General features: G+C 35.5%; 1 protein-coding gene across 2 annotated transcripts; it reads left to right on the top strand.

Annotated features, from left to right (window-relative positions):
* Positions 1–463: 463 nt before the first annotated feature.
* LOC105040611 (probable serine/threonine-protein kinase SIS8) lies at positions 464–27,570 on the top strand. 2 transcript variants are annotated; one of them, XM_010917207.4, is made up of 19 exons: positions 464–710; positions 2,177–2,305; positions 2,574–2,648; positions 2,720–2,968; positions 9,002–9,202; positions 10,060–10,251; positions 10,363–10,622; positions 11,266–11,391; positions 11,592–11,684; positions 14,821–14,916; positions 17,547–17,633; positions 22,675–22,792; positions 24,633–24,927; positions 25,731–25,854; positions 25,946–25,965; positions 26,124–26,280; positions 26,823–27,111; positions 27,198–27,270; positions 27,354–27,570. In XM_010917207.4, exons 4-19 carry the CDS (start codon positions 2,720–2,722, stop codon positions 27,434–27,436), a joined length of 2,463 nt encoding a protein of 820 aa, XP_010915509.1. In that variant the 5' UTR covers positions 464–710; positions 2,177–2,305; positions 2,574–2,648; the 3' UTR covers positions 27,437–27,570. The 2 variants fall into 2 exon arrangements, with proteins under 2 accessions (XP_010915509.1, XP_010915508.1); XM_010917206.4 differs by having other exon boundaries at positions 2,574–2,968.
* The last annotated feature ends 120 nt before the right edge of the window (positions 27,571–27,690 follow it).

Here is a 27,690-nt window from a genome sequence, read left to right as displayed (position 1 = left end):
GGGAGAAAAGTATGATCAATAAAAAATTAAAAAATATTTTATATTTGACTAAAATTTTTAAAGAAGATAAATGGTAAATTTTTTTTTTATGAATATAAATTTTCATATTTTATAGAAAAAATCTACAAAGATAGAAAAATTATTTTCTTACGAGTTAAAAATTAGGATATTTTTTTTAAAAAAAATATCTTTAAGCTTGTACATAGAATGTGATAGTGTTTTTTTTCATCATTGAGAACATTATTATGAGTATTTTATTTGGTAATATATTTTTTAATTATCAATTAAATATATAAAAATTAATTTTTAAGATAATGTAGATCGGCTTTCAAAAAAAATTATTTCAGTGAGTTTTTTTCTTTTTACCCGCAAACCAAACCAATCCTTGTGTTCAAAACGGTCCTTATATTACCGTTATAACATGCTTCGATACCATCATGACCCTCCCTTCAAACCGGGAAGGCGGCATCGTTCTTTTATGACCCTTTATATCCACGCCCCTGATCCGATTCCACGGATATACCAAGCCTCCCTCCTCGTAGACTAAATCAGAAAGCATCTCCTCCTTATAAAACTATTCCACGGGCCTCTCGTCGTCCATCTCCCCGTCGCTTTCGCTCTCCCCTCGTGATGCCCTAGGTCTTCAGTTTTGAAATCGATCTCGCTACAGCTGGTCAACGGATAGGGGCATGAGATGCTCGAGCCGACAGGTACGTTCCTCCTCTGAGATCTAAATTTTGTTCTTGGATTCTTTTTCTCTTCTTGGGTTTCGTTCTCGATGCTTCGCGGTTTCTTTTAAGGGCTTTTGGTCTGGTTTCAATTGGAAGAATCTGCATTGCTCTGTCTTTTTCTTGATGTTGCTTTGGTTCCAAGGACTCGGATTAATCTATTTGTTTTGATTTGTTTGAATTTGATCCGTTCTTGAATTTAGGTTTTTCTTCCTTCAAGCGGTGACATGGATGGATTCCTTAATGGTGTTTTAGGACCGCGAAAATTATTAACTGATCATATAAAGTTTCCATTCTTTGCTGTCATCAGCCATCAGTTCTCATATCAGAAATTCTTGATGGGTAGAATGATAAAACTTCTTTGTTATCGTTTTTCTCTTTTTCCCTTTTTAACTACATGTAGTCTCGTTGAGTTCGATACTTTTTATCATTTTTGCTGCCATTTCCGTAAGACGGAGGTGGTTTCAAAATTTATGAACACTGATATCTATCTGGGCAATTTTGCGGGTAACCAGGATCAAGATGAACTGAGTTGTTGGTTATCTTGGCCAAGATGGAAACCTGAAGAGAGTTAAAAGAACCCAGACATCCTAAGATTTCAGCCAATATGAACGACCAAGAAACTGGTATACCAGGCTATATAGTGGATACATGTTTGACTCTGGTACTAACGTTTGGTTTTGTTGTTTAGTAATTAAAGTAACTGGTTTACAGAGTCAAGAAAAAGATTGGAAAAAAAAAATCTTGACCAATATATGGACACTATACTTGTTGGTAGCTCAGGATATTGTGGTTTATAATCAGTCAAGCTAACATGGACAGAAAATTTTATTGATATGGTCCTGGTGAATACCCAATACGAATACAAACTGATGTGTCGGCCAATAGCTTGGCTGATATCCTGATCATCCGAAAACCATGGTAAGTTTATTGTGGAAAACCGTCTGGGGAAGCTTATGAGTAGAATTAATCAGCTCTGTAGTGGATGGTTTCCCTTCGTTTGTTGTTAGTGCTTGAGGACTACCCAACCTTAGTGACACTCTGGACTCCCATATATTTGATTCTTTTATCTTAATCTTGGAAAAGCATTAGAATCCATTTATTCAATTACATTTTGGTGGACTTATTGTCTTAGATTATTTTTGAAATATTATCTTGGAGTTTCCTGCATCATGACTGATTTTTTTTAAGACTTAAGGCTGCATTCTTGCAGCCATTTTACTATGCCAGTGCATGTCGCATATGTCTTGAATTCACTTTTATACTTCTGCAATCTACTAATGCTTGTACTACCAAAGTCATATGTTTGTGGGAAGTCAAAATTCTAGTTAAAGTATTCTTCATACAATTTTAAACATTATAGCTTGTTCTCTGTGTTCAACAGATCATCTTTTGTTTGTGTCTCCTGCTGGCTTATTTGTAGTAAGATGCCCCAATTATGTTGGCAGGTTTTGAACTTATAGAGGTGGTGTGCAGAAGCACAAGGCTAGACTTTTTGTTCATGTTGAGGCTTCAGGATGACTTTCTAATCATGGCTTATTATAAATATGTCATTGGCTAGAGAAGTAGCAATGGAGGTTTGTTTTATCAAATTCAGTACTTGATCTAAGCTGTCAGTTATGATTATGTAATTGGTTGTTCTGACAAAATAAAAAACTGTTTGATCATCGCTTCTATTAAATATCTGCATATTGTAATCCAGTAAGGATTTTATTTATATATGGAGAAAGGACTTCATGCAATTGTATTTAATAAGGAGTTTAGGCATTCAGAGAAGAGTTTGTAAAGTATTTGGTTTGTTGGCAAACCTTTCTTTAGAACTAATCATTTATCTATATTTTTCAGGTCACAAATCTTATGAGCGAAGAAATGATGGAAAAGAAAATTCTAAACCTAGTTGCTGCAATCTAAGCCTTCTTTGTATGCAATATATGCCCTTAATGGAGTGAAATGTGGGACGAAATGGTTTTATATTTTGGATGTTTTTGTAGATGGAGGATGCGCCAGGTGATGCGGGGCATTCCAAACCAGGGCCTTCTAATACCACTTGGTGGCCCTCAGATTTTATGGAGGAGTTCCAATCAGTTTCCTTGGTTTCACAAAAACATACTTTGAATAGTAGTGACTCTTCAGGCAATGTTGGACAAGCTGAACATTCATCTCAGACTGCATCTCAGGTTCTGTGGTCCACTGGAACTTTGGCTGGTCCAATCCCAAATGGATTTTATTCTGTACTATCAGTAAGTATAGCTCATGTCTTGGTCATGTCATGTCCTAACTTGAGGAATTAATTATCTTTTTCTGTTTATCGTGTCAAATTCTTCATTTTAAAAGCCGGAACATATAACAAGCAAGATTTCTTGCTGCTTGTGGTTTACAATAATTGATATTTCATGATCTTTTGCTCTATGATTTTGAATTTTGCGTAATATAGCTAAAATAAAAACAGACAACTTTTTCATTATCTTGAAAAGGAACACTGTTGACATACTCATATGTTGGTTTGCTGTAATTTGATACAAAAAATTTGTTTCTGCAGTCATGTCAGTGTCTACAATATTGTTTTTGTGTTTCTTGTTTCCTATATTATAATTTTCAATGAAACTTGTGGTGTGACATAGTTACTCCACCTTGGAATTTTAAATTGCTTTAGCTGAAAAAGTGGAATGCTGAAGGTGGTGCATTGTGTATGTTTCAATGCTTCCTTTAGATCTTAACTTGCACTGTAGGAATACATACTATTACAGTGAATTGTGATATAACAAAATGCATGGGGCCATTTCACTTAAGCCAATAAAAATATATGGCAACTTTTTAAGAGGCGTGATGATTGGAAGTCCTTCCTTTTTGATATGCATATTACATTCCAAAAACAGCAATTTCCATGTCTATCTCTTGAACTTCTGTCTCTCATCCTGGATTCAACTTATTCTCATGCTCACCTTCCATGGAAAAATGTCAGGAAGTAGGACTGTCATTGTTGGCATTCATTGCAAGCAGGGAGGCTAGTCATCTAGTGATCCTACCATGAGAAAGTAGGAAAGGAGATAGTGGTTCAGGTCTAGGAAAGGATCCTCCACAAGTTGATGCACCTGTTTGGAGTGCCATCTTTGCTTTGAAGCCTAAGCTTTTTGCAATATTTCATTGTGCCTTCCATTATTATGTTCCTCATTACAAAATTTTGCATAGATGGAACTAGGTTCTGTGCTCATCTCTAGCAATTTTGCTTCATTATGGGAAAGTTATCTCCTTCTATGCCTCAACTGCATCATACATATACCATATACCTCCATCCACCTTATGAGGTTCCTCAATCCCCAAATAACTAGGTCAAAAATGCTGTGAGGACATTGATTTTTTTTCCCTGATAAACATGCTCGAACAATATTCAGTTTTTAAGTGGATCCTCCAAGTCACATAAAATGAGCCCTTGGGCACCCCTTTGCCAACATAGCTTTGACGCATACTTTGGTGAACCTTTTATAGTGTGCAACTATGCATGCTAGTGCTGAGCATGGCACAGTATCAGTGCTAAGGAGAATTTTGGTGCTGCTTATAGATGTGGAATTTGTATTTACAGAAGTTTGATGAATTTCTTTCCAATGAAGCAATTTTCTCAATTCAAATGTCACATCATCCCTTGCTATCTGTCTTCAGATACCAGTGGTATAAGCATTGAAAAGCATGCAAGCAATAAGAAGCTGATGTTGGAACAACAGTGATAGTGTTTTTTTTTGGGTTTGCATGGCACCAAAGCTTCTTGCAATAAATGTCTAGGCTTATCCACTCTTGATGCATTATTATTTTTGATTCTTCCATTGGTTGTCAAGAGTATTGTAGTCTTGGAAAGAAAGAAAAGAATTACATTTAATTAAGCTTAATATAAAGGTCATGGTAGGAACTAGGAACACTTAGGCCATGTTTGGATGACTGGGCCTAAAATCCCATAAGAATCGTGGGTTTAGGCTTGCACAACCACCTTAGTCGGGTTGGGCTAAGCCTTTCTTTATAAATACCCAGATAACCACTGTAGTGGGCTAGCCCAAATCCCATAGGGAGGAAAAGAAAAGACCTGCTCCCAACCCGAATCCCATAGGGAGAATAAAAGACCTCAGCAGGCATAGTCCAACCTGATTTTGGTGGTTGTACAGGCCCAAACCCATGATTCCTATGGGATTTTAGGCCCAATTATCCAAACATACCCTTGTAAGATGAAACAATGCTATAAACATGTCAACAGATCAAGGTCTATGAGTTAGCTAGAAGAAAATGAAGACACTAGGTAAAAAGTTCGACAATGAAGTGAAAGTGAGATAGACATTTTAAAATTTGGGTAAATTACACTTCCACCCACATGAGTTTGCCCGAGTTCCACCATACACCTTTAGTTTAATTTTTTTTCAATTGGGTCCCTCAAATTACTCGATTGTCCTAATGCCATCCTTCTGTCCATCTCTATTAACATGGTTTGCAGGCATTACATCATGTTCCTGTCACATGATTTCTTTCGAATTTATAGGACCAAAATACTCTTGGCACAATTTGTTTGTGGTGACGTCCTATGGTGCCAAGGAAACTTGAAATTGCACAATCTCATGTGATTGCCATTTCATGTAACTAAGTGTTCTTTGCTACAAGAGAGAAATCAGAAGGTGAGATAGAGGAGCCAATAGAGGGAGATCTTGGGAGAGAAAAGGGGCTAGAGTAAGCGACCAAGGACCGGAAGTCAATGGGTAAAACATCCCAATGAACACAAGGCTCCTCATCCACATATGGGCGTTGAAGGGACTCCAGTCACTGGGTAGAGCCACATAAATTCCAGCTGGAAAGATTTATGGAAGGCGAGCAAAGCATGATGGATGTCAAAGGGCAACACTACCACCTAAGACCATTTGGGAGCAAAAGAAAGGGTCTATTGTGGCACTTTGTTAGCACTATAACTCATCCACCCAACTCTTGGAGCATCCACCCAACTCTTGGAGCTATAGCTCAGTGCTTCACAATGGAAGGCTGATGGCAGTGGAACCATGGACATGACAGAGAGGCCAAGCTTGACATTTCCAAGGTGCAGTTGTTGGAGTGCACGATAGAGCTATGCTTGAATCCATGCTATTCCCTAAAAAATGTGTTGTTCACTTCACAAAATTCAACAAATCTTGGAAACACCATCTTTCTAGATGGAATCCTACTTTTGATTAGTTGAGTGTTGTTTTAGACTTTTAGCTTTGGCGCAAATTCTGTCATTATAAGGAATTATGGGTCTACAAAATTAGAAGTTTTAGAGCCAAGATTTGTTCATTTGTTCTCATGAGACAGGGTAGCCTTCAAAAGAAATTTTGGGAACAAACTATATCTATGTGTGTTTGACCTCAATTCCAGAAATGATATTATTTTACTTGCTCAAAATAAACAACAATATAATTCAATACAATGTTGCATCTATTCTACTCTCACATGCTGAAAACAAAATGAAATAAAAATCTAATAATAGAAGCTAAATTGCAAAGGAACCATTAAAAGAGCTAACAACCTTGTTATAGAGTTTATGCTAGCTATTCTTCACCAAACTCATAGCCAACAATAGCTGAACTTGATCACATCATAGCATATTGCATCAAAACTACCTTGAACCAAGCTAATCAATGTCTAAATTAGGCCCACTATATATATGATCCCATGACCAGTTATCTCAATCACCATCAATTTCAGTTTTTGGATTCTAAACCAAAACCTAATAACCTGATATTGCTTCTTTCGTTCTCCTAGAACATGTATCAGAGACATTATTGGCAAAATAGTCTTTGAGCAAAATGTTGAAGCCTTTGGATTGAGATTAAGAAAAAAGAAACTAGAGTCTTCATGGTTCGATTAGCAAGCAAAATGGAGATACTTTCCACCAGAAAGGCGATGAAAGAAAGGGGGAAAGAAGAAAACCAAAATATGCTGAAAGAAAGAAAAAAGATAACAAAAAAAATCTGATTTTTAAAGTGCACTGACAATGGATGTGGCAAACTAATTAGATGTACTTTGGCATAACAATGCCGCACTGGATGTGGATGGTGCAAAGGTTGGCATCCTCGAAAAGCCCTACTGGCCTTGGTTGAATGGTGGACTCCAGGAGGGCAATGATGGCAGAGCTCTAGAAGTAGATGTCTTGAAGTCTTGGACAATCTCTCAAAACAAGTTGTTGGAAAGGGACCTTACATATGAGCAGCTTTGTGCTCTTCTAGTACACTTGTAGATCTCCTACATCGCCATTGTCCATGGAAATCTATAGGTTTTCTTTAGCCTGCTTTTGTTGCTTACTAGTTTCAGGGTGCCTTCTTACTGCACTTGTTCATGGGCTAGGTTGGATTGGGCTTTGCCTAATGATTAACACAATTTACTTAGGCTTGGGCCAGTCTTGACCTTTGAGCCTACTTTCCAAGCCCAAGCCTGGCTCTTAGGCTTCAGGCTTTGAGTTGAGCTTTGAGTTTACTGAACATTTTTTTTTTAATTTTTAAAATACAAAAAATATTTAAAAAATTTGAAAATACTAAACATGAATAATTAATTTTAAATAGCTATTTCAATACTCAGTAGCTAAAATAAGGTATTCAAAGATTCTAGATCTTCTTGTATGAAGATTACATATCAACAAAACTTATTTTCTAGGCCGAGCTTGAACCCCCAAGTCTGAGCATGGTCTATTTAATAAACAAGCTTATTTTCTTGGCCTTGCTTGATCCACTAGGTCTAAAACCTTGGCCCAAGGCCATCCGAAAGGCTTCGAGCTTGAGCAAGCTTGGTAGGCCAAGTCTGCTTCCCACCAGTCAACTTTCGAGCTATCTGCTTTATCCTTGCCATTGCAACAAACACAGGGAGAGAGGAGGGTAGAGAGAGAGGAGGAGATGATGAGAAAGAGGGGGTTTGAGGGGTATCAATTTAGAAGGAAGAAGAGATGAAGTGGTGGTATGAAGGTGGGAGATTCTTTATTTTCAATATTTTTGAACTTTCTCAATTACTTTTTTTCCATGGCATCATCGAGAGGGTGCTATTTGTTTGACTGGGGCTAAATGGACCATTAGGATATGATTGCTTTGGATGGCCTAGAGAATTGCTGAATGATCATCGGGGGTCTGATTTAGAGGACTGCTTGAGAGGGAAGTTTGGTTAAGGGCTTTGTGAAAGGGTTAAGAGAGAAAGGGTATTTACGCCATTTGGAATGGCATTGTAACGGTGCTGGATGGTTAATGGTGCAAAGGATGAGATTGGATCAACTGAGCAACTTGAAGGACTCAAGTAAAAAAATTTAAACTAGAGGGTGTATGAATAGAACTCAGGCATAGTCGATAGATGAAAGTGTAATTTACCTTATATAGCCTGTGAGAAAAAGTAGAAAAATTTAAAAATTACAATTATCATTTGCCTAATCCCATTATAGTGAAGAAATCACAAAGTGGTCATGCCCTTTTAATTACCTAACAATAAGGAGAAAAAAGAATTATATGAATTATAATTCATATAATTATATGAATTATAGTTTTTAAATTATTTAGGCATGTGCCTCAAATCCAATGAGATCTTTTGCGGAAACTACATGGCATTTTGATAACTGTTGTATCAAAGTTTGTTTTAAAGTTTACAATTTTTAACCAACTTAATAATTTTAAGAACCAGTAGTCCTTTTGTCCTCTTCTACTTCTGTTCTTGCTGTTTTGAAATGGAACCACAAAATAATATGGCCATTTCATGGTTATTTTTCCTTTTTCTCAATCTTGGCATTAAAATGCTCGTATGATCATATCCTATCTGAGAAACAATAATTTGCATATTCATGTTTTATACTCCCTGTAGTTCAGTGGATGAAAGATGCTTTGGTTTCTATGATAAAAAGAGTAGAATGATTTTTGGGCTGAAAATCTAGAAAATGGACTTCTGCATGTTCAACTGTTTGATGCCTTTTTTTTATTAGCAAAAACATGTGAATGATATAAGTTGACAAGGATTGTACATAGGATCTTAATCTTGCTTTCAGTATATTCATCTGAAATTTCCCACAAATTTGGTCTCATCTTTTTTGCTAAATCAATCTGACCCATCTTGTTATCATAATACAGATTTCATGTTTGTGGAATATGTGATGCCTTGTATATGTAGCCAGTACACTTTAAAAAATTGTAAATTTTTTTCTTCTATTTTTATATTAGACCTTTATCTCTCTGTCCTTTCTTTCATTGGACTTAGCTCTATAAAAGCCTGGTTTTTTACTTGACTAGACTAAATTTATGCAGGATAGAAAGCTTAAGCAGCTATTCAACATTATTCCGTCACCAGATGAGCTTCATTCCCTTGGTTTGGCGCTTAAGGCAGAGATCATTCTTGTTGATTCTGAAAAGGATAAGAAGCTTTCCATGTTGAAGCAATTGAGTACAGCACTGGTGAAAGGACTGAACTCAAATCCTGCTTCACTGATTAAAAAGATCGCTGGTCTGGTTAGTTCATTTTGCCATTAGCTCATCAGGAAGCAGTTCTCTAATGTTTGTTCTCTGGAGCATGATGCACTTATTTTGTTTACTCTTAGGGTAATGAAATTTTAGCAAACCATGGTTACAGACTTGCAGTTGCTTGATTTTTGTTGATTCTTTCGTTTTTCCCTTCCTGTATCTCTGTTCGTATTTTCAAGATTCTTTCATGCTTTCCAAGTTTCCATTAATGTCCTACAGGTGCTTAGAGTAACTTATAATGACTATTTGAGGGAAGCAAGCTTTGCCAATTCCCACTATTCAATTGTCCATTCTCTCTTGCTTCTGGAGACATCAAACTTTGAAGCCAGCGTTACAACATTCATCACTTGATTCAACTATCACTGGCACCTTTTTCAACTTAAATAATATATGCGTATTTTTATTTATGACATAAGTGCTTACCAGCCCCAACTAGTTTGGACAAGTCTCGATGGTAGTAATTCATAGTATTTTGCTTACTGTGCAAGGACAAGAGGATTTATTAGATGAGGTCTAAAATTGTGGAAGCCATGGTAAATACAGATTTAGGATGCTCTATTTTGTTCCCTGGAAAGTTTTATCATCAATAAGGGTAGGACCATTCATGTAACAACATTAGAGTTCTTTTTCTCCTTTTTTTTGGGGTTCTGGGCAGTGTTGTCACGACTGACAAGGTTATATGGGCTTAGCGACTGCTTGAGGCAAGCGGTTGTGGGTGCATGTGTCCATTCAGCAATTTTTTGCATGTATACATGTTTATGTGCAGCTGTTACTGACTACATGTAAGATGGAAGGTTTTTTATATGCTTAATATCCCTCATGCTTAATTTCAATTTTGCATACAGGTTTCTGACTTCTATAAACGCCCAAATCCAGAACTAAGTCCTGCAAAAGCTACAGTTGAAGAGAAATGTCATTTGATGGAAAATCGAGGCATCCAACTCTTGGGGCAGATAAGGCATGGGTCATGCCGGCCTAGAGCAATTTTGTTTAAAGTCCTTGCAGATGCTATAGGTCTTGAGTGCAAACTTGTGGTGGTAATGTTTAATGTTGCTTTAAAGCATCTCAAGCGTTTTTTTTTTTATAATTTATCTCCATATCCAAACTTGAAATGCTCTGCAACTGAGTATCTGTTTTTACTTTTCCAGGGCCTTTCTAATGATGGATCAGTGGAATATATGGACTCATACAAGCATATGTCTGCGATAGTTGTGCTGAATTCGGTGGAATCGTTAGTTGATCTCATGCACTTTCCTGGAAAATTAATTCCATTCTCAAGCAAGGCTATCTTCATGTCTCATTTCTCTGCAGCAGGAGAGAGTGATTTAGCTGATTATGACTCTTGCGATTCTCCTCTCGAACCCAATAGTCCTTTATCTGGCTTTTATGACAGAACAGATGGTGCAAGGTACATGAATTGCATTGTAGGTTTTCTATAATAATTTTATGACTTTTAATCATATATTATGCAACTGCCTTTTGTGTTAAGATGATCTAATGAAATGAGAAACCTAATAAATGTTGTTCGGCAAATTTTGGTTTTATTCATTCTGATGGTTTCCTCTGCTGAGTTTACTAGTAGCTGGTAACTGTAGCTAAAACTTTAATTTGATCAGTGATCAGTTGTTCATGCCTCTTATTATGTACCATTAGAGTATATATATTCAGTAAATGTTTGCTGACAGAGCTGAAACTGAAAAGTAAGTTTGACTTGGTAGGCTTTTTTTTTTTTTTCATTCAATGTGCATGTGCAGTTCAATATTTTTGGAGTGCATGTTTTATTAAATTGTTTGCCAATTTAATGCAGTTATCTGTTACTTTCATGACTCATAATCAGACCAGTAGTCACATGTGGAAGGGATTTATGCATGTGCATGTTACCTTTTGTTCTGATTTGTTGCTTTCAGTATTGAAGGCATCCTTCTAGTACTGATATTTTATCATCTGAGTAGATTTTGCAGCAATGATGTCCTATACTATGCAAAATTAAACTGCATTAGTTTTCAATACATTTTTTTTGAGGAGAGTTAATTTTCTTTCTAATATTGCAGTCAAGAGCAAGATGGAAACTTCCAACCTTCGTACCAGCGGAGAATGGAGTTGTCACTAAATGCTGCTGGTTCTTCATTGCGGAATATCATGCTGAAATCAAGAGCTTTTGTGGAGGGAAAGTTAAGGTACTGTTGCCAGTGTAGTTTGACAAAGTGTAGAACATACCCAAGTTTAGTTCAATGATTTATTTTCATCTTTTTGGGTGGTTTCTTTATGGAATAAAGCAGTCATACAACAGGGATTTATATTTATCTTTTTTCTGTTCTTTTTTGTATATGGCATAGGACGACCACTGATATAGTTTTTGACTGGGTGATTTTATCAGTTCATCACACAGTGTACCCAACATTGAAAATGCTTTCTGGAGGCGTGGCAGGAAGAAAGCTGTTTCTGAGCAACAGCGCACTGCTAGTTCAAGGTTTTTCTCTTTAGAAATTTGCAATGAAGGTTTTTCCTATTCTTTCCTGTTGTCAAAAATCAGATGATGGCTCTATGCCATATGACAATATTGCAGTTTGATTTCTACCTGAGAATGATTATCATTTTTTTCTTTATTAGTTAGTTGTGTTTAAAGCTATTACTAGTTATATTTGATTGGAGTTAGTTAAGACTTGAAGCCGAAGTCCACTAGAAGACTACAAGTGCTATGAGCTGACAGGGAAATTTATCATGTTGTCATAGTATTGGCATTATGAAGTATCAAGGACAGATTGTGTCATGTTGCGAAGTGTTTATTTGATAATAAAATAGGCCCAAGATTCTGTATGTCTTGGTAGCAACAGGCTGCGAAATCAATAAAGGATGTCAGATCCTTATTAAGTTTTTAATGTTTTCCTGATGCATATGCTCTCAGAAGAAGAGAGAATGATCAATTCATGGAAGACCAAGAACAATTTGAGAGTTTTTGGATTTGATTCATTTGTTCAATATTCAGATGCATTCTAAAGTACGTTAATTAGAAAAAAAAAAAAAACAAACTTGCTTTGATCAGTTGGATTCATCATTCAAGTTCACTAAAATAATGAACCAATAAATAGCTAAATAATAGAGGATTGACAAGTAGAATGAATAAGAAAGAAGAAAAGGTGGAAAGGAGAAGAGAGAATAGAAGTAAATAAATCAAGAATGTAGTACAGGTCAGGAGACATGAATAAAAAAGAAAGATGATTATTTTGGCTGATGATAAGAAAATAATCATTGGAAAATTCATCTTTTATAATTTGCAGTTGTCTTGCATGCTTACACAAGAAAAGGGAGTGATACCCTTGAGTGTTTTGTCTTTTCAAGTTCCATCCAAAATTGAAATATATATATGTTTGAGCTTCAAAATTATATAGACAAACACCTTAACTTTGTTTTTATTTACATCATGACACATCATAGAGGGATTTCTTGTATAAAGTATAAAACACTTGGAGTATTTCCACATCAATAAGTTGGTAATTGGTTGGAGCTTGCATTGAGTATGTACAACTCCTTGCATGAAAACTATATCACTGAAGCAATCAGAAATTCTAAAGAAAAACTAAACATTGTCCTTGTTTCTTCCTTTTTAATTGAAAGTGATGTCTGGAAATATTCCTCTTTTCAACCAAAAACCCTTTAAATGTGCATGATGTTTTGACTATAAGTATGAACGAGTTATGTTACTATGACCAAGAATTAAATTTGGAACAGCAAAATGGGTTGGTGAAGTGAATATAACTTTTTGCCTAATTGAGTCAAGAGAAAGGTTGCTTTTCAATGGCAAATTTTAACTTCCATTATCTGATTTTCCTGATGACATGATGAATTTCCCATCGGACCTATGCTTGCAGAAGCTTTAGGGCTCTATGCAATAATGCAAATCTAGTTGTTTAGAATCCAACATGAATTGGACATTGTTGCAGTAGTTCTAGGTTCCAGCCTTGCATGATACATTCCTGAACAAGGTTGCAATACTGGTTTTGGTACCTATACCAGTACCATACGGGTATTGTGTTGGTATAGGTCGTTTGTGGTACCAACACTAGGTACATCCTTGTATTGAGTATTGGGTCGTTGTTAGTATGGTACACCTGATACGATGTGGTATCAGATATGGTTTGGTATGATGAACCATCCCAAGCATGCGAATCTTGTTTCGCTTGCATGTTAATCATGTATTATTTTAAAATACAAAAAATCTGCTTTTGACAGTTATTATGCTATGATTATGTATGTACAGATGCGAATCTTTGTGCTCGTGTGCACTACCTTGCATCTATTGCAGTTATGGCACTAAATTAGTGGCATTGAACTTTACGACATCGAACTTCATACTTTGTTGTCACATTGTATCGATGCTTTGAAGTGCAGTGCATGCTACTGCATATGTGCCTATAGGTGTATGCAGTCTTTTGACTGCACAATCGCCTATTTTTAATTACCATATGCAATCATACAATAAATGGAGTGAAAGGTGGTCCACAATATTGTGCAGCCTCATATATTGCTTGCTCAATATTATATAGCTTATATATGAGCCCGCTTAGCATTATGGAGCCACATATAGAGTATGTGGGCCCAAGCAAGGGAAGCAAGTTTGAACTGATGGTTAGTTTTGATATGGTTTCAGGTGAGCCCGTATAGATTAGGAATGCTAATGTCTTAAAATTATTGCTCCTAGATATTAGATACCAAGCAATAAGCACTAATTATTAGTTATTATTATTATTATTATTGTTTTTATTTATCCCAAGAATATCACCATTATTATTGTGGTTATCATCAAGGATTCAAGTCCCGACAAGTGTCCTATAGGACACCAGGATAGGGTATTATACCATGTATCGGGATATGACTATCCTGCCATTATCTTAGCATCCTGATCGGCATGTCTTGGGATCCCGTCCCATGTGTCTGGATGGGGCAGGATGGCAGCACGTTCTCATTCCATGGGAGAATCAGTAGAGCCCCATTCCATCAGATTTAAAATCTTAGTCATCATTGTCTTTAATACATTATATTACTTTTAAATTGTTAAAAAATAATAACTACAATATCCCATGTGCCCCTACATATGTGGTTCATATATGGCCTATGCGGTCCTTTGACCATGCTTACACCATGGCTGCCTTTTAAAACATTTCATTGTAGTAGAGAGAGAGAAAGAGAGAGAGAGAGAGAGAAGAGAAAAGTCTACACATTTAGATGCCAAATCAGTAAGTCTAGATCCCCTCAAAATGGGAGTGATTTAGGATTATCATATCATCATGATCGCTATCACACATGTTCATCTATTATGCTGGGGACCAAAACTTTTAAAACAAAAAATTCAGCATCATGAGGCCTTTATATATTATATTACCAATTTGGATACTTCAGCACTATTACATTATTGCGTCATTCATTCCTCTCCTTGATACAATTTTAGATATTTACAGGAATGTCTTGATAACATGATGTATTGCAGGTTTATCTATCTCTGTGTGCTAGTTTCTTTTTTCATGTATATTAATGTTATAGTGCCAAGTCCATGACTTTAAGTACCTAAGCATTTTACTCCGATGTTGCATCTTTATTTCCTTTTGCAGTCCAGAACATCCCTTAACAAGAACTCGGGGGCGATCCATGCTTAGTAATTGTAGACATTCATTTAGGGAATACGCTGATGATCAAGCTACATCAAGGTACCTTAATAAAACATGATGTCTCAATATTAAAAGGGAAACTTTCTTGTCATGATTGTTTAGTGTCACTCTTTTTTTATGTATATTGAAAAGGACCATTTTTGTATGCATTCCACATATTTCTTTTGATGGAAAATGAACTTTTCTACCATATTCTTGTCGTATGTTTATCTGAACCATAGATGCTTGGAGTCATTGTGTCAACTCTATGTGATATTTCAATTACCAAGTTGATGCACTTTTACTGATCTTGGCAATACCTTTGATAACCTTAGCAACTTGTATGCATAGGATTGAAAATCATGATCTCAAAGAGTGGTGTCCTGGAAGATTGTAGACTGATGCAGGAAATTGAAAGAAGTTTTCAGTTCTTGGAGCAATATTGCTGTAAGATTGATGAAGGATGCCTCAAGCTCTATACCAAATATTAGAAATGGAGATATCTCAAAAGAATTAAAATGAGAAAGAGAAGAAAAAGATAATGGAGTGTAAAATTTCTTTCATTACAACTTCCTACTCATTTTGGGATTCAAAAATAAGAAGGGAAAGAAAACCTAATAAATCTTGATTGCTTTCTAGTCCTATTTGACTAAAAGATATCTTAAAAACCTAAAAACACAGACTAAACTGGATCTCTAAAGGGTAAAACATGTGTTTATATGCATGGATTAAAGTGCACAGTTTTTTTTGTCACCTCCAGACCTTTATAAGTCTGGCAGTTGTTTTTGTCATGTTTAGTCTCCTCTTGGTTACCTAAAGTGAGTGGATGTAGACGTGGGTGCATCGAAGCAGATCACTTGTTTTTTTTTTTTTTTTAAAAGTGTATATAAAAAGAGAAAATCAAGTGCTCGAGAAGCAGGTGCAGGAGGAAGTTTCTTGAGAGATTCAAAAGTCGTTTTGGCACTCTAAGTTTCTTACTACCAAGTATTTAGGTTCTACTGTAGGATTTCATGGTACCAATTTCGTGGTTGTGAAGTTCTTTATATTTGGCCCATTACTATCTGGACTCCAAGTTGGACAACTCTTGATGCATCACTCTTTCCTACTTATCTGTGACCACACCTAGCTCTTGGTTCAGTACTTTTGCCCATTGATTTGCATTAGAGTTGGATAATACAGGTATTTTTTTATATACAATAATAGTAAGAAGTGACACAAAGATATAGAAGGTGATGCTTATTTTTTCATTAATGAAGTTGAAGAATAAATAAAATGCGAGTCACCTTACTTATTGGATAGAATTTGTAGAAACAATTCTAAGAAAATTTTAATGAAGTCAATCATTGAGCAATCTGAGATTGAGAATTAGCTTAGGCATTTCTTTTTTGCGGAAAAGAAGTTTTTATGTCAAGCAGTACTAATTTTTTAATATAAGCACGGTTACAGGAGGGGGTTTATATTTACTTATCATAGAAGCCAATTAGAACATAGACTTTAAATGTAATGAGTTCTTACTTCCCGTACTTAACATTTAAAGATAATGTTAATATGTCTATGTCTATCATAGGACTTTCTCATAGTATGGACATTCGGTAATACCACTTTCAGTTTATATTCAATGCTAATTTTAATATAATTTTCTAGAGAATTCTAAACTTATCTGATCATCCTATATGTGAATGTCTTTATTGAGACTAGATCTAGCATAAAAAGGAAGCCACATATTTACCCATCACAACAAATCCTGGTCTTGGATGATTGGAGAGGGATTTCCTATCGATTACCCAATAAAGATATTTTCCAAAACTGGCATTTATTAATGCTGCAAGAAGTATTTGTTTTTTTTTAATGATAAAATAAAACAGAGAAATTGATTGCCACCTGATTTGGGAGGAGATGACAATGTAGAAAATATCTACACCTTTAATTAACTTAAAGAGATAAGTGATGTAAATTCAAAATAATGCACTAGAATCAGCACAGTATAGTTCTATTTCTTACATGCTTAATTACAGTGATATTTTTCTCCGACTAAAGGATTATTTGATCATTCAGGCTGCATTCTCAAGAATGGCCATTGAATAGTCTTATTTGGATATGTCCAAAATTGGAATTATTTGGAAATTCTATTCTGCCAAAATTGCAAGATAGAATTATTCGGGATAGGGAAATTTATCCCTCCCAATTACAATTTTGCCCTATCCACTCTTTTTAAACCTACCAAAAAAAATTGAAGGGCAATTTTGTCCATGTGATAAAATCCAAGTAATCATGAAAACCAATGTACTCACTTATTCCTCCATTTATCCCTTCAACCAAATGCCAAGGAAACAATATTCCATGGAATAGATTATCCCATCAACAATAGAGGGGACAACCCTCCAAAAGTTATCCCCTTTACCAAATGCAGCCTCAGAGTTTTTACTCTGCAGACCTATCGTCACTAGTCATTCTTTTAATTGAATTATGATCGTAGAAAGTGAATAAAGAGCATACTAATAGTTATGTATCCTAACCATTAAGCATAAGTGACAGATTAACAATAAAAATAGTCTTTATGACAAATGGACTTATATACATATCTACTGATGCCTTGAGGTTGTGCCTCCACACCTGGTATCATATTCAGCAGGTGGAGTTTTCCCCTGGATTATTGGACCTATTTAAATTGTTTCCTTGTCCGCATACAGGTCAGATGGTGCTCCAACATCTAATGTTTTTAGAGCACGAAGAAGAAGCATTAATGTTACTCCTGAGATCGGGGACGACATTGTGAGGTTGGTGTTTGCTTTGGCTAAAGTTCTGCTTATTTATTGTCTATATAATATCAGAACTATGAATGCTTGCCAGCACTTTATTTATGATAGATCTTCTCCTTTCGTTCTTTTGTATACTTATTTCCTTAGTCATCTTATTTAAGAATATATATTCTTTTTCATGTATGTGTTTTTTTGGTTTTCTGATCTTGTTGTCAAAGAAGATTAGATGAAACTTGTTTGTTGATTAATTTCTGATAGTATGTTCTTCTATTTAGATGATTTTTCATTTCTTCAGATTGCATAAATTTTTTGCCTATATGTTTGGAAATGATTAACCATGATATTTTTCAAGCTGGAGGACGGACAGGTATTTGTTGTTGTGTAATGAGCATAAACCTTATTATCTAGGATGACAAAGAAATATCAAATGCAGTCACATGACAACCAAAGCAACGGTGAGGCTATTGGAGAGGCTTTAATTAAATGCTTAGTCTGAAGTTCATGTATTAGGCTTTTGCTCGGTGGAGTAATTGTAGCTAGGAGCAAGGAACTTTTTTAACACCTAGGGGGAGGTTATCTTAGTTTTAACAATAGCAATGAAGGTTACAGTGTATGTGCTTGTTTCTCTAGGCACTTCTAGTAGGCTTCTCTGACTTGGGCAAAATTTTTATAATAAGTGCAACCTAAGCAAGTTTCACCACACCTCCCAATACTATACAATACTAGGCGTACTATACCATACCATATATAGTCTCATATCGTACCGACACTCGGTATGCCTTGCATGTTTTGTACTGTACTGATACTTGGTATATCTCACCGTCTCATACCATATCATGTACCGACATTGTAATATGATGGCATCAGTATGGGATCCGGTACTGAAACAGTGAACCTTAAACCTAAGAAGTTAAAGGAGATATTTTTCCAAGTCATATATTTGAAGAACATAGATGACTACAAACAGCCCGACAACAATAATACATGGAAGGGCATGTGCAACTCTCCTTGGTAGCTCGTATTCACTAGGACAGTTATGACAAGATGATGAATTTGGTTGAAGGACTAGCTTGTTAAGTGGCTTAAATTATGGCTATGCTCGGGTTGTGCATATATCACGGAGATTCAACAAATCCTACAGCTTCAAGTAGTAGCTGGACTTCAAAAGTGTGTAACACCTAGATCAAAACCTTGCTTTATCAAGAATAAAGGAAATTGCAGAAAGCCTTGTCCACATGAGCGCCTTTCAACAACCCATCGAGTCTTATAAGGTAGGTCCAATCTGACATGCAAATGTGCCATTGATTCGGGACATGTTGAGGGTGGATATAGGGTTCCTTTATGGTCATAATATGGGATTCCAGCCACTTATTATTTCTGTCATTTGTAATTGGATGTAGAGGTGAAGAATGATCTTGATATGTCTTAAGTGATTTTAGATGTTATTAAGGAGGCGTGCTCATGCATCAAGCCGTCAAGATGACTCCCATGCATCGCTTCTTTGTAGGTTGAACATTGATTTTGATGCCTGACAGGTAACATGAATTCATTGCCCACTGTATCAAGTATTTATTAGGGAGAAGAGAGTTCCTTGTAGCATTATATTTGACAATGGGTTGCCTAAAATTCGGAGACACTGAATGGCAATGAAGGCTGAAGCAGCACTTAGTATAAAAATTCAGTGAAACCAACTAATAAGGGTTGATCTTATTCATAGGCATAGCACAGGAATTTGTAAGACCCAGAGGGACAGATCCATCAGGCTTGAATGTCTCTTAAATATCTCATCAGTGAGGAAATGGGAAAACAGAATGCTTAAAAGAGACTAGCACAACTCTTATGGCAATGAAATCCCAAATATTATTATGTTAAAAAACCCAAAATTTTACGGAGCAAGTGAATATGTTATATGACTGTCAACATAATGAAAAGAAATATACATGATAACTAGAAAATGTTTGGTGGAAATTGATGAGTTTAGGGAGGCCTGGTAGATGCCAGTTTGGGGAATGCAGATAGTTGGCTCTCCAAGAAAGAAAAATCCCCACAAGTCTAAGATTGAAGCCAAAGGACAAAGATGAACCTAATGATGGAAGCATGTGGTTAAGAACACCTTTTTGGTCAGGCTAAAAGTCCATCAACTTCAACCTCCAGTTTGTCAAGCCATCCTGACAATTTAACAGTACTTGTGGAAACTACTAGATTCCAATGAGAATGATTTTGACATAGGCGTAGCACATAGAGTTCAGCAACAGTGAGGATCGGATATAAAGAAATAACATTTCATGATATGTTCATAAATAATACGAAGAGCTTGATAGTGTGATTTTCAGCTCCAATACCACAAAACTTTAGGACCTATCACAGGAGGTCTGTGATAACCTAACATGTGAGGTTGGGCTGCAAACAAGCAGGGGATCACTGCATGTTAGTGCCTTAGATACCTTGCCTTAGATACCTTGTTGGGCAGTATCCCCATAGATAAAGCACTCATAAATTAATGAGCATTATTGTAGGCATATAGAAAGAATAACAATAACAAGGTCCATAAAACTACATTAAAGGTTAAAAACTTAAAATGAAGTTTATTTATTACCATTTGTGGAGTGTGGATATGTATCTCCATATGTATGTTTCAAAATTTTTTGTTTTCAAAACGATCTTTGCCTATAATTATTGCATTTTGTTCTATAATTTTTTCATGGCAGATATGAGAGTTAAAATACTTTCATATTCATCTTTGCATGCATGGAACTATTAATAACAAGGCTTACTTGTTGTTTGACCAGTTGTGATATCGATGATGGGAACTATTATACTCAGTTTTGTTATTTCACAAGCCTAAGTGGCCCTTGCATAACCCAAAGCATATATTTCTAGAAGTGTATAAAACCTCAAACTGGTCTCCTTTAGCTGCATTAAGTTTTTCAGTGTTGGTGCTGAACCCTGTAATGGCTTTTACCAACATGGGTCAGGTTGGTAAGGCACACCCTATATTGATACATCGTATGCTACTAGAGGCAAGATTATGGCTGTACGATGTGGTATTGTACTGTGTTGAGCCCACATACCGTACCAATACCTTATCAGGTCAGTGGAGAAATCCTGGAGTGGCATTTCCAAGGGAGCTAGGTTCACTTTCCATGGTCATCTTTAAACTTGCTCGTACTATGAATCTTCTAATTCTTCCTTTTATATCAGGTCTACGAGCATCCTCTGCATGTTGTATCATAATTTTACCATTCAGTCACTTAGTATTGTTATGTTGTCAGCTACATTTTCTTTTGAGAAGTTATCGCATATTTCTATGATAATTGATAGGTTTAATCATTTTTCATTCATATCTTATCATGTTCAATGATTTATTTCTATCTAAAGGTTATGTCCTCTTTCATTGAATTTTTTTGGACCTTTTGCTATTTCCATCTAGTTGCCTTGGCGGTCCATTATTATCCAATTGCATCCAGCAATTCTATGCCAATCAACTATATGTGGATTTCAAGACTTGTCGATCTGAATCAGCATACCTTCTTGCTAAGGCCATTGATGACATTCGTAATTGACAAAACCATCTCATTTATGGCCTGTTCTTTGGGAGGGTGAAAAACTTTCTTGGAAATCTGTATTTTCTTAGATAAGTGTTTTCCAGACAATATTTAGACAAAAAAAATAATTTATCTATGTTCTTTTATTGAAAAGTGGCTACAGAATTTGTTACCCATGTTCTTTTGCATTACTATTTTTCTGGATAGGTTGCTAGATCTATACATATCCGATAATACCATTTGTTTGTATATATATAATATTTATAATAAAATACAAGTATTATTATATATTATATGATATATTAATATATTACAAATAATCTAGTATAATATATTATATTATATTATTCTTATATATTGTTATAATAGATATTATTCTGGGATGCTTGGTTTGTTTTGTAAAGAGACCGAATGCCTAGACCTCCTTTGTCCAAGGGCTGACATTACCATTTGCTAGTTTACCGCATAGATTTTTCCTTTGTTCCCAATTGACATATATTATATAGTATATATTATATATGATTTGATATGATATATTATATTATATTGTTATATCATATAATAATGGTATAATATAATATTAGGGTTAATAGTATTTTAGGAATGAAATATCTATTTTACTAGCTGATGGGGAAATGTCTTACCCATCTTCTAGGTGGGTTTCCCTCATTTTCATGGGTAAATGCTACCCATGGCAAAACTTACATACCACATTAGCATGACAACATGGGTAAGTTAGTCCATGGAAAAGTTGACCAACTTTTTCATGATATTTAACCACCAAAGAATGGGTCTTTAATTCTTGTTCATTCTACCCATTTTAGTTAAGTACTTCTAGGTTCATTCTAGACAGCATGTTTATGTTAGTTTTTTTTCCTTGTGTTACTACTAATCTTACTTCAAATCCACTTATTTGCTGCATGTCTTGTATTAATTAACATTGTAATTTTCAAACGCATGCATGAAACAACACTCTATTGCATATCTTCCCTGCATCTACATCAAGCCTATTCTATCATGATTATTTTCATTTACCTCTTTTCAAGAAAATATTTTTCATTTGCCTTCTCATTTTTGTATAAAATTTGCCAAGATATTAAAAATGACCAACCTTAGATGCTTATAATGTTGAGAACTCAAGGTCAATTATGTTTCTTTGAAAGAAATCTGTTTTTTTAATAAATCATATGCAGAGAATTTGAATAAAATGATGAATAAAAATAGATGAACAATTAATCAGTAAAAAAAAGAATCTTGTTGCTATAAAACTCTCTTCATTAGGACATGACAATTTTATGAAATATTGATGATAATTCTGGAACTAACCAAGATTTTTTCTAAAAATTCTAATGTAATTAGGATCTTAAATTCATGACCATTGTTCATTAAGCTGATAATAGAATCACTCTACTATTAGGTTTGCATTTGTGAAAGCAAGACATGAAACTTGTTAAGTCAGCTTCTAATGTCTATTATAACATATCATACTTGATGCAATTTTTTCCTTTATCCAGGGCTGTTCGAGCAATGAATGACAAATTGAAGCAAAGTCGTCTTTTATGTGACCAAAGAGATGAGAATTCTAGTTTGCATTCAAAAAATGAGAACAATATAACTGATTTACCAGAAAATGTGCGTATTCTGAGTAAGGAAAATTCTCCTTCTCTTTTACCTTAATAATTTTCTCGTGGATGTTATGAATAATATGGTTGTAGAACACAATATAATGGAAATGTCTATAAATCAACAAAATTACTTGATCTCTTTCTCAGCAGAATCATTTCTGAAATTTTATCCTTTTATTTATTTGATCTCTTTCTTGAACAAGCATGCAACCAATATTTGGTGCTTTTTTATATGCTAGACCCGGAACATATGAACATGTTTCTCAAGTCTCATGGAATAAGAGCCTAGAACTGCAGTCTCAACAGGATCACAAAAGCTTTGTAGACAATATGTAGAAATTCTCTTGCCTTGGGATATCTTTGCTATTACATTCAATGTCTGGCATGAGCAGTTCATAGCAATAGTTATTTCCTTCAAAAGCAGCGGACAAAAATATTAGGTGATATGTTGCTCGAAGAGTAATCATACTCTTGATGATCCTTAATGTAAATAAAGTTGCCATCTTCCAATGAGAGCAAAAGGTGTTCGGTCTTCCAAATATTGTTAAAAGCATTAATATAGGCCTTATCTTTAGATCATAGTATTCATTCCAACCACGATATCCAGCTATTATCCATTTTGAGGGTACTTTGAACTCCAACTGGTGTTTGATTGCTTATTTTTGTTTTAAACACTTTTTGTTGTTCTTGTAAAGTAGTGTGGGCAAAAAATATATGCTGTAGTTATGCCATGCATCCAATTGGGTTTGCCTTGAATATGCTTAGATTCTATCAAGTTGATGACATATACTTATATCGTGGCTACCACACTCTGTGAAGAAGCCAAATGAATTTGGTCCCTCCTATTTGAAGTTAGTATTTGAGTAGCGAAAGAATTTAACATGTCATGTTGGGTTTCCTCATGCATGCTAGTGAAATGGCATCAAATTATAGATGGTCCCATATGTTTGTGTGCACAAATGTAATGGCCCAAGACCTCATTAGAAAAGGATAGTTGGAAGGTCTTATTTGGTTTGTTGGCCTATGTAAGTATCTAAGATCTTCCTAGCACACAACCAATATGTGACCGAACATATGCCAACATGAGCTCTCATGTACTCCTCCATTTAGGCCTTAGTCTGCTTGTCAAGCTAAGGGTTCAATTCCAATCAAATCCAATCATGAACATTATGATTAGCTTGTGGTCAACCTCAAAGGGCTCGTGCTACAATATTTCTTTGTCCACATAGGCCATGGACCGTGTCCACTCTAATACCCTTTGTGATAATCCAAGACCTCATCTGAAAAGGCTAGTTGGAAGATATTATTTAGATTCTTCAATCCTACATAAGTACCTCAAATCTTTCCAACACAAGCGTTATGGAAGCAAATGCATACCAACACGGGCTCTCAAAAAATGTTCTAAATTCCCAAATTTATCATGGGATGGTTCTATAATCCCCTTTTCGTCATATTTAAACTCACTTTGTCTTCCAACAACCATAAAGCATTGTCTTTTTCATTAAAAGTCTAATATAATTTTCATATGTTAATCACATGATTTGAATTAAAATAACATTTGTATACACTATGATTCCTTTTATGGACAAATGTAACTTATTGTGCTTTTTATGACTTTTATATTTCCTGTACTAATCAGTGACATAAAGGTAGATATGATACTCATATGGTTTTTTAATTTTCTAATTATGGCTTTTATTGTTGGCTAAACATTTGTTACAAAGCCTATTTGCTTAGGAGAATTCCACAGCCGCATTGTAGTATTTTACGACTCTGAACTAATAATTCCGTCTTGATTCATTGTGTTGATGTTGGGCTTGCTTATATAACCAGTTCGTGTTATTTAGGTATCAAGTTATTGTTCAGATAGTCATGATGAAGTGTCCAAAGGAGTGCCTGGAGCATACAATAGTTCAAGAAGGCAAACTCAGAAGGCAATATCCTTACCTTCATCTCCCAATGAGTTCAGGGCTCACACTTCTGATATTAGTGGGGTTTCTGACTTCCTAAGTACAGAAGACTTGATATCAACATGGAACAAAGTCTTAAAGTCTTCACTGTGTTGGAATAAGCCTTTGTTGCCTTTTCAAGAATGGAATATCGAATATTCAGAGCTTACTGTTGGCACACGTGTTGGAATAGGCAAGTAATATTTTTAATTTGCAAAAGATTATACATTTGAAATACTACAATTGCTGAGTTGTTCTATTCAGTTTGGTTTAACTGAAATTAGAAGGCATACCAGCCAGATTAAATCTCCAAGCAGATTTGTTTTTAACAATTTCTTTATATTTGATATAAAAAATATTTTCAATTATTTTGGACTTTGAAATAACCAGTAAAATATTCCTTCTTTATTAGGGTAAATTAAATTTGTCATTAGGAATACTTGAATTTGTACTATATGAATATGTCATTTGAGATGTTGACTGTTGGCGTAACAAGGTTGAACTGTGAGTGGTACGAAGTTTGCTAGCTCAGCAGTCAGAGTGTTTTCTTGCTTTGACATGCTGATGTGTTGTGATCCCTTTTTGCAGTAAACATATATTTGATTAGTTACATGGATTTCTAGGTCTACTTGTAATTAAGGAGCAAGTGATGGAATGGTGCAATAATACATTAGAGTAAGGGGGGCAGAAGCCCATTATGCAGTGGAGAGAGATATTGAGTCTCATCTACACTCTAACTGGAAGGGAGGAGAAAATCAATGTGTTCAACCATCTCTGTGTATGTCCACATGCTTACTGTCGCATAGCTTAAACTGTGTGTCAAAATGATTGCAATTAATTTATGTTCTTCAAAATTAATTGCATGAACTGCTCTCAGCAGTTAAAAAAACTGCTTTTCCATCCTTTTTTCATTATGTTCGTGTTAGAGTTAATATGGTTTCCTGGGTAAAACATATAGGTAGAAAAATTTAACCATATGTTTTTTACCATATTCAGGGTTTTTTGGAGAAGTTTTCCGGGGCATATGGAATGGTACAGATGTTGCCATCAAAGTTTTTCTAGAGCAAGATTTGACAGCTGAGAATATGGAAGACTTCTGCAATGAAATATCCATATTGAGGTGCTATCCTTTTGCTATCATTAGAAATGCCACTCAGCTTTTTCTATGTTCTCATTCTAATTTCTCTAACTATGACCATTTTGCTTTTCAGCCGCCTTCGACATCCCAATGGTATTGACCTACTCCCAAATTTACATGTTTTATCATATTGTGATGATTAGTTTTGAGACATTCTTAAATAAAATGCGATGCAATGAAAGCCTTCTATCCATATATTTGCATAGAAAATTCTAATTCAGGTCTTGGTCATTCAATAATGATTTTTGCAGTTATATTATTCCTCGGTGCATGCATGAGGCCTCCTCACTTGTCAATGGTTACTGAATACATGGAAATCGGATCCTTGTATTACTTAATACATTCGAGTGGCCAAAAGAAGAAGCTCAGTTGGCGTAGGAGATTGAAAATGCTCCGTGATATTTGTAGGTGCGATCAGATTGCATTCTTTTTATTAGTAATTTGGTTTTATTTCCTGTCTATATTTTTTGTATTTTTTTAGCTGCTGCTGCTCTTTTGTTTATGTTGTCGTTTGGAAGTGCATTATCCGATGATCATATTGTCACCAGTAGCTTTTTTTATTGTATTCCGATTCTGTAGCATTCCTGGACATCATTTCATAGTTTTCATTGATTACCACATATATGATGATGGTACATCAGGATTCAGTTATTGAGAGATCATTTTCTTTAGTAGCTTTTGGTTTATTTGGTGACATCTGTGTCGACTGCTGGTCAATGCCAACAGAACTCTTTAAGCAACTTGTGAAACAAAGTTTGCTCTATCATTTAGATTTCATGGTCTCTTGCGTCTATTGATCATTAGTTGTCTGCAATCATGTTCTTGAAGATTTAGTTTTGAAGTCATGTTGAAACACTCCTTTAGCAGGCTGACATGTTTTCTGGAGTAGAAATATTTTAATGTCAAACTGCACTGCGCTGTTGATCTGACAATTTCTTCTTGGAAAATAGGGGATTGATGTGCATGCACCGAATGAAAATAGTTCACCGTGATCTGAAAAGTGCAAATTGTCTTGTTAATAAACATTGGACGGTCAAGATATGTGATTTTGGACTGTCACGAGTAATGACCGAGGTTCCTATGAGTGATAACTCATCAGCAGGTACTCCTGAATGGATGGCCCCTGAGCTCATACGCAGCGAACCATTCACAGAAAAATGTGATATCTTCAGTCTTGGAGTGATTATGTGGGAGCTTTGCACTCTAAAAAGACCATGGCAAGGCGTGCCGTCAGTGCAGGTAGGTCAAAAATCTCGTTTATACTTTCTAACATACTATGGGAAAGAGAAATGTAAACACCTCCCCACCCCATCCCTTCCCTTCAGGTGGTCTATTCAGTTGCCAACAAGGGAACACGGTTGGAGATCCCTGAAGGCCCTCTGGGCAGCCTTATTTCAGGTATTTCGTTGAAATGGTACCTTTTAAAACTGTTGCATGCAAATCGGTGATCCTAGTTCATGACTCTTCGTTTCATCATACAGATTGCTGGGCAGAGCCCGAAAAACGACCCAGCTGCCAAGAGATCCTCACCCGCTTGCTTGATTGCGAGTACACGCTTTGCTGATTTGATTTAACCTGTGTTGTACAGCAACGGTAGAGGAATCAAATTTCTAGCCGGCTCAAGTTGTAAATTAGTATACTTTACTGTAAAAAATAAACCAAATTTTGCATTTTGAATCAACGTGCTTTCTTTTCCAATAGCATGTCATGAAATTCTAACAATATAGCAGTATTTTGGTCATTTTCTCAAGGGTGAAGCCTCCGTCTGAGAAGGTTAGAATTGCTCGAGGACTTCTATTACTGAAAGAGAGCGTCCAA

The sequence above is a fragment of the Elaeis guineensis genome, chromosome 3 (assembly GCF_000442705.2).
Source record: "Elaeis guineensis isolate ETL-2024a chromosome 3, EG11, whole genome shotgun sequence".
NCBI lineage: Eukaryota > Viridiplantae > Streptophyta > Magnoliopsida > Arecales > Arecaceae > Elaeis > Elaeis guineensis.
This window is presented reverse-complemented; position numbering and strand designations above follow the sequence as displayed.

What these genes read in the sequence shown, in the direction of transcription:
- LOC105040611 (XM_010917207.4), top strand. Translation starts at nt 2,720, where the DNA reads ATGGAGGATGCGCCAGGTGATGCGGGGCATTCCAAACCAGGGCCTTCT. An exon ending in TGGCACACGTGTTGGAATAG is followed by an intron (nt 24,928 to 25,730) that starts GCAAGTAATATT and finishes TACCATATTCAG; the next exon opens with GGTTTTTTGGAGAAGTTTTC. An exon ending in CCGCCTTCGACATCCCAATG is followed by an intron (nt 25,966 to 26,123) that starts GTATTGACCTAC and finishes TGATTTTTGCAG; the next exon opens with TTATATTATTCCTCGGTGCA.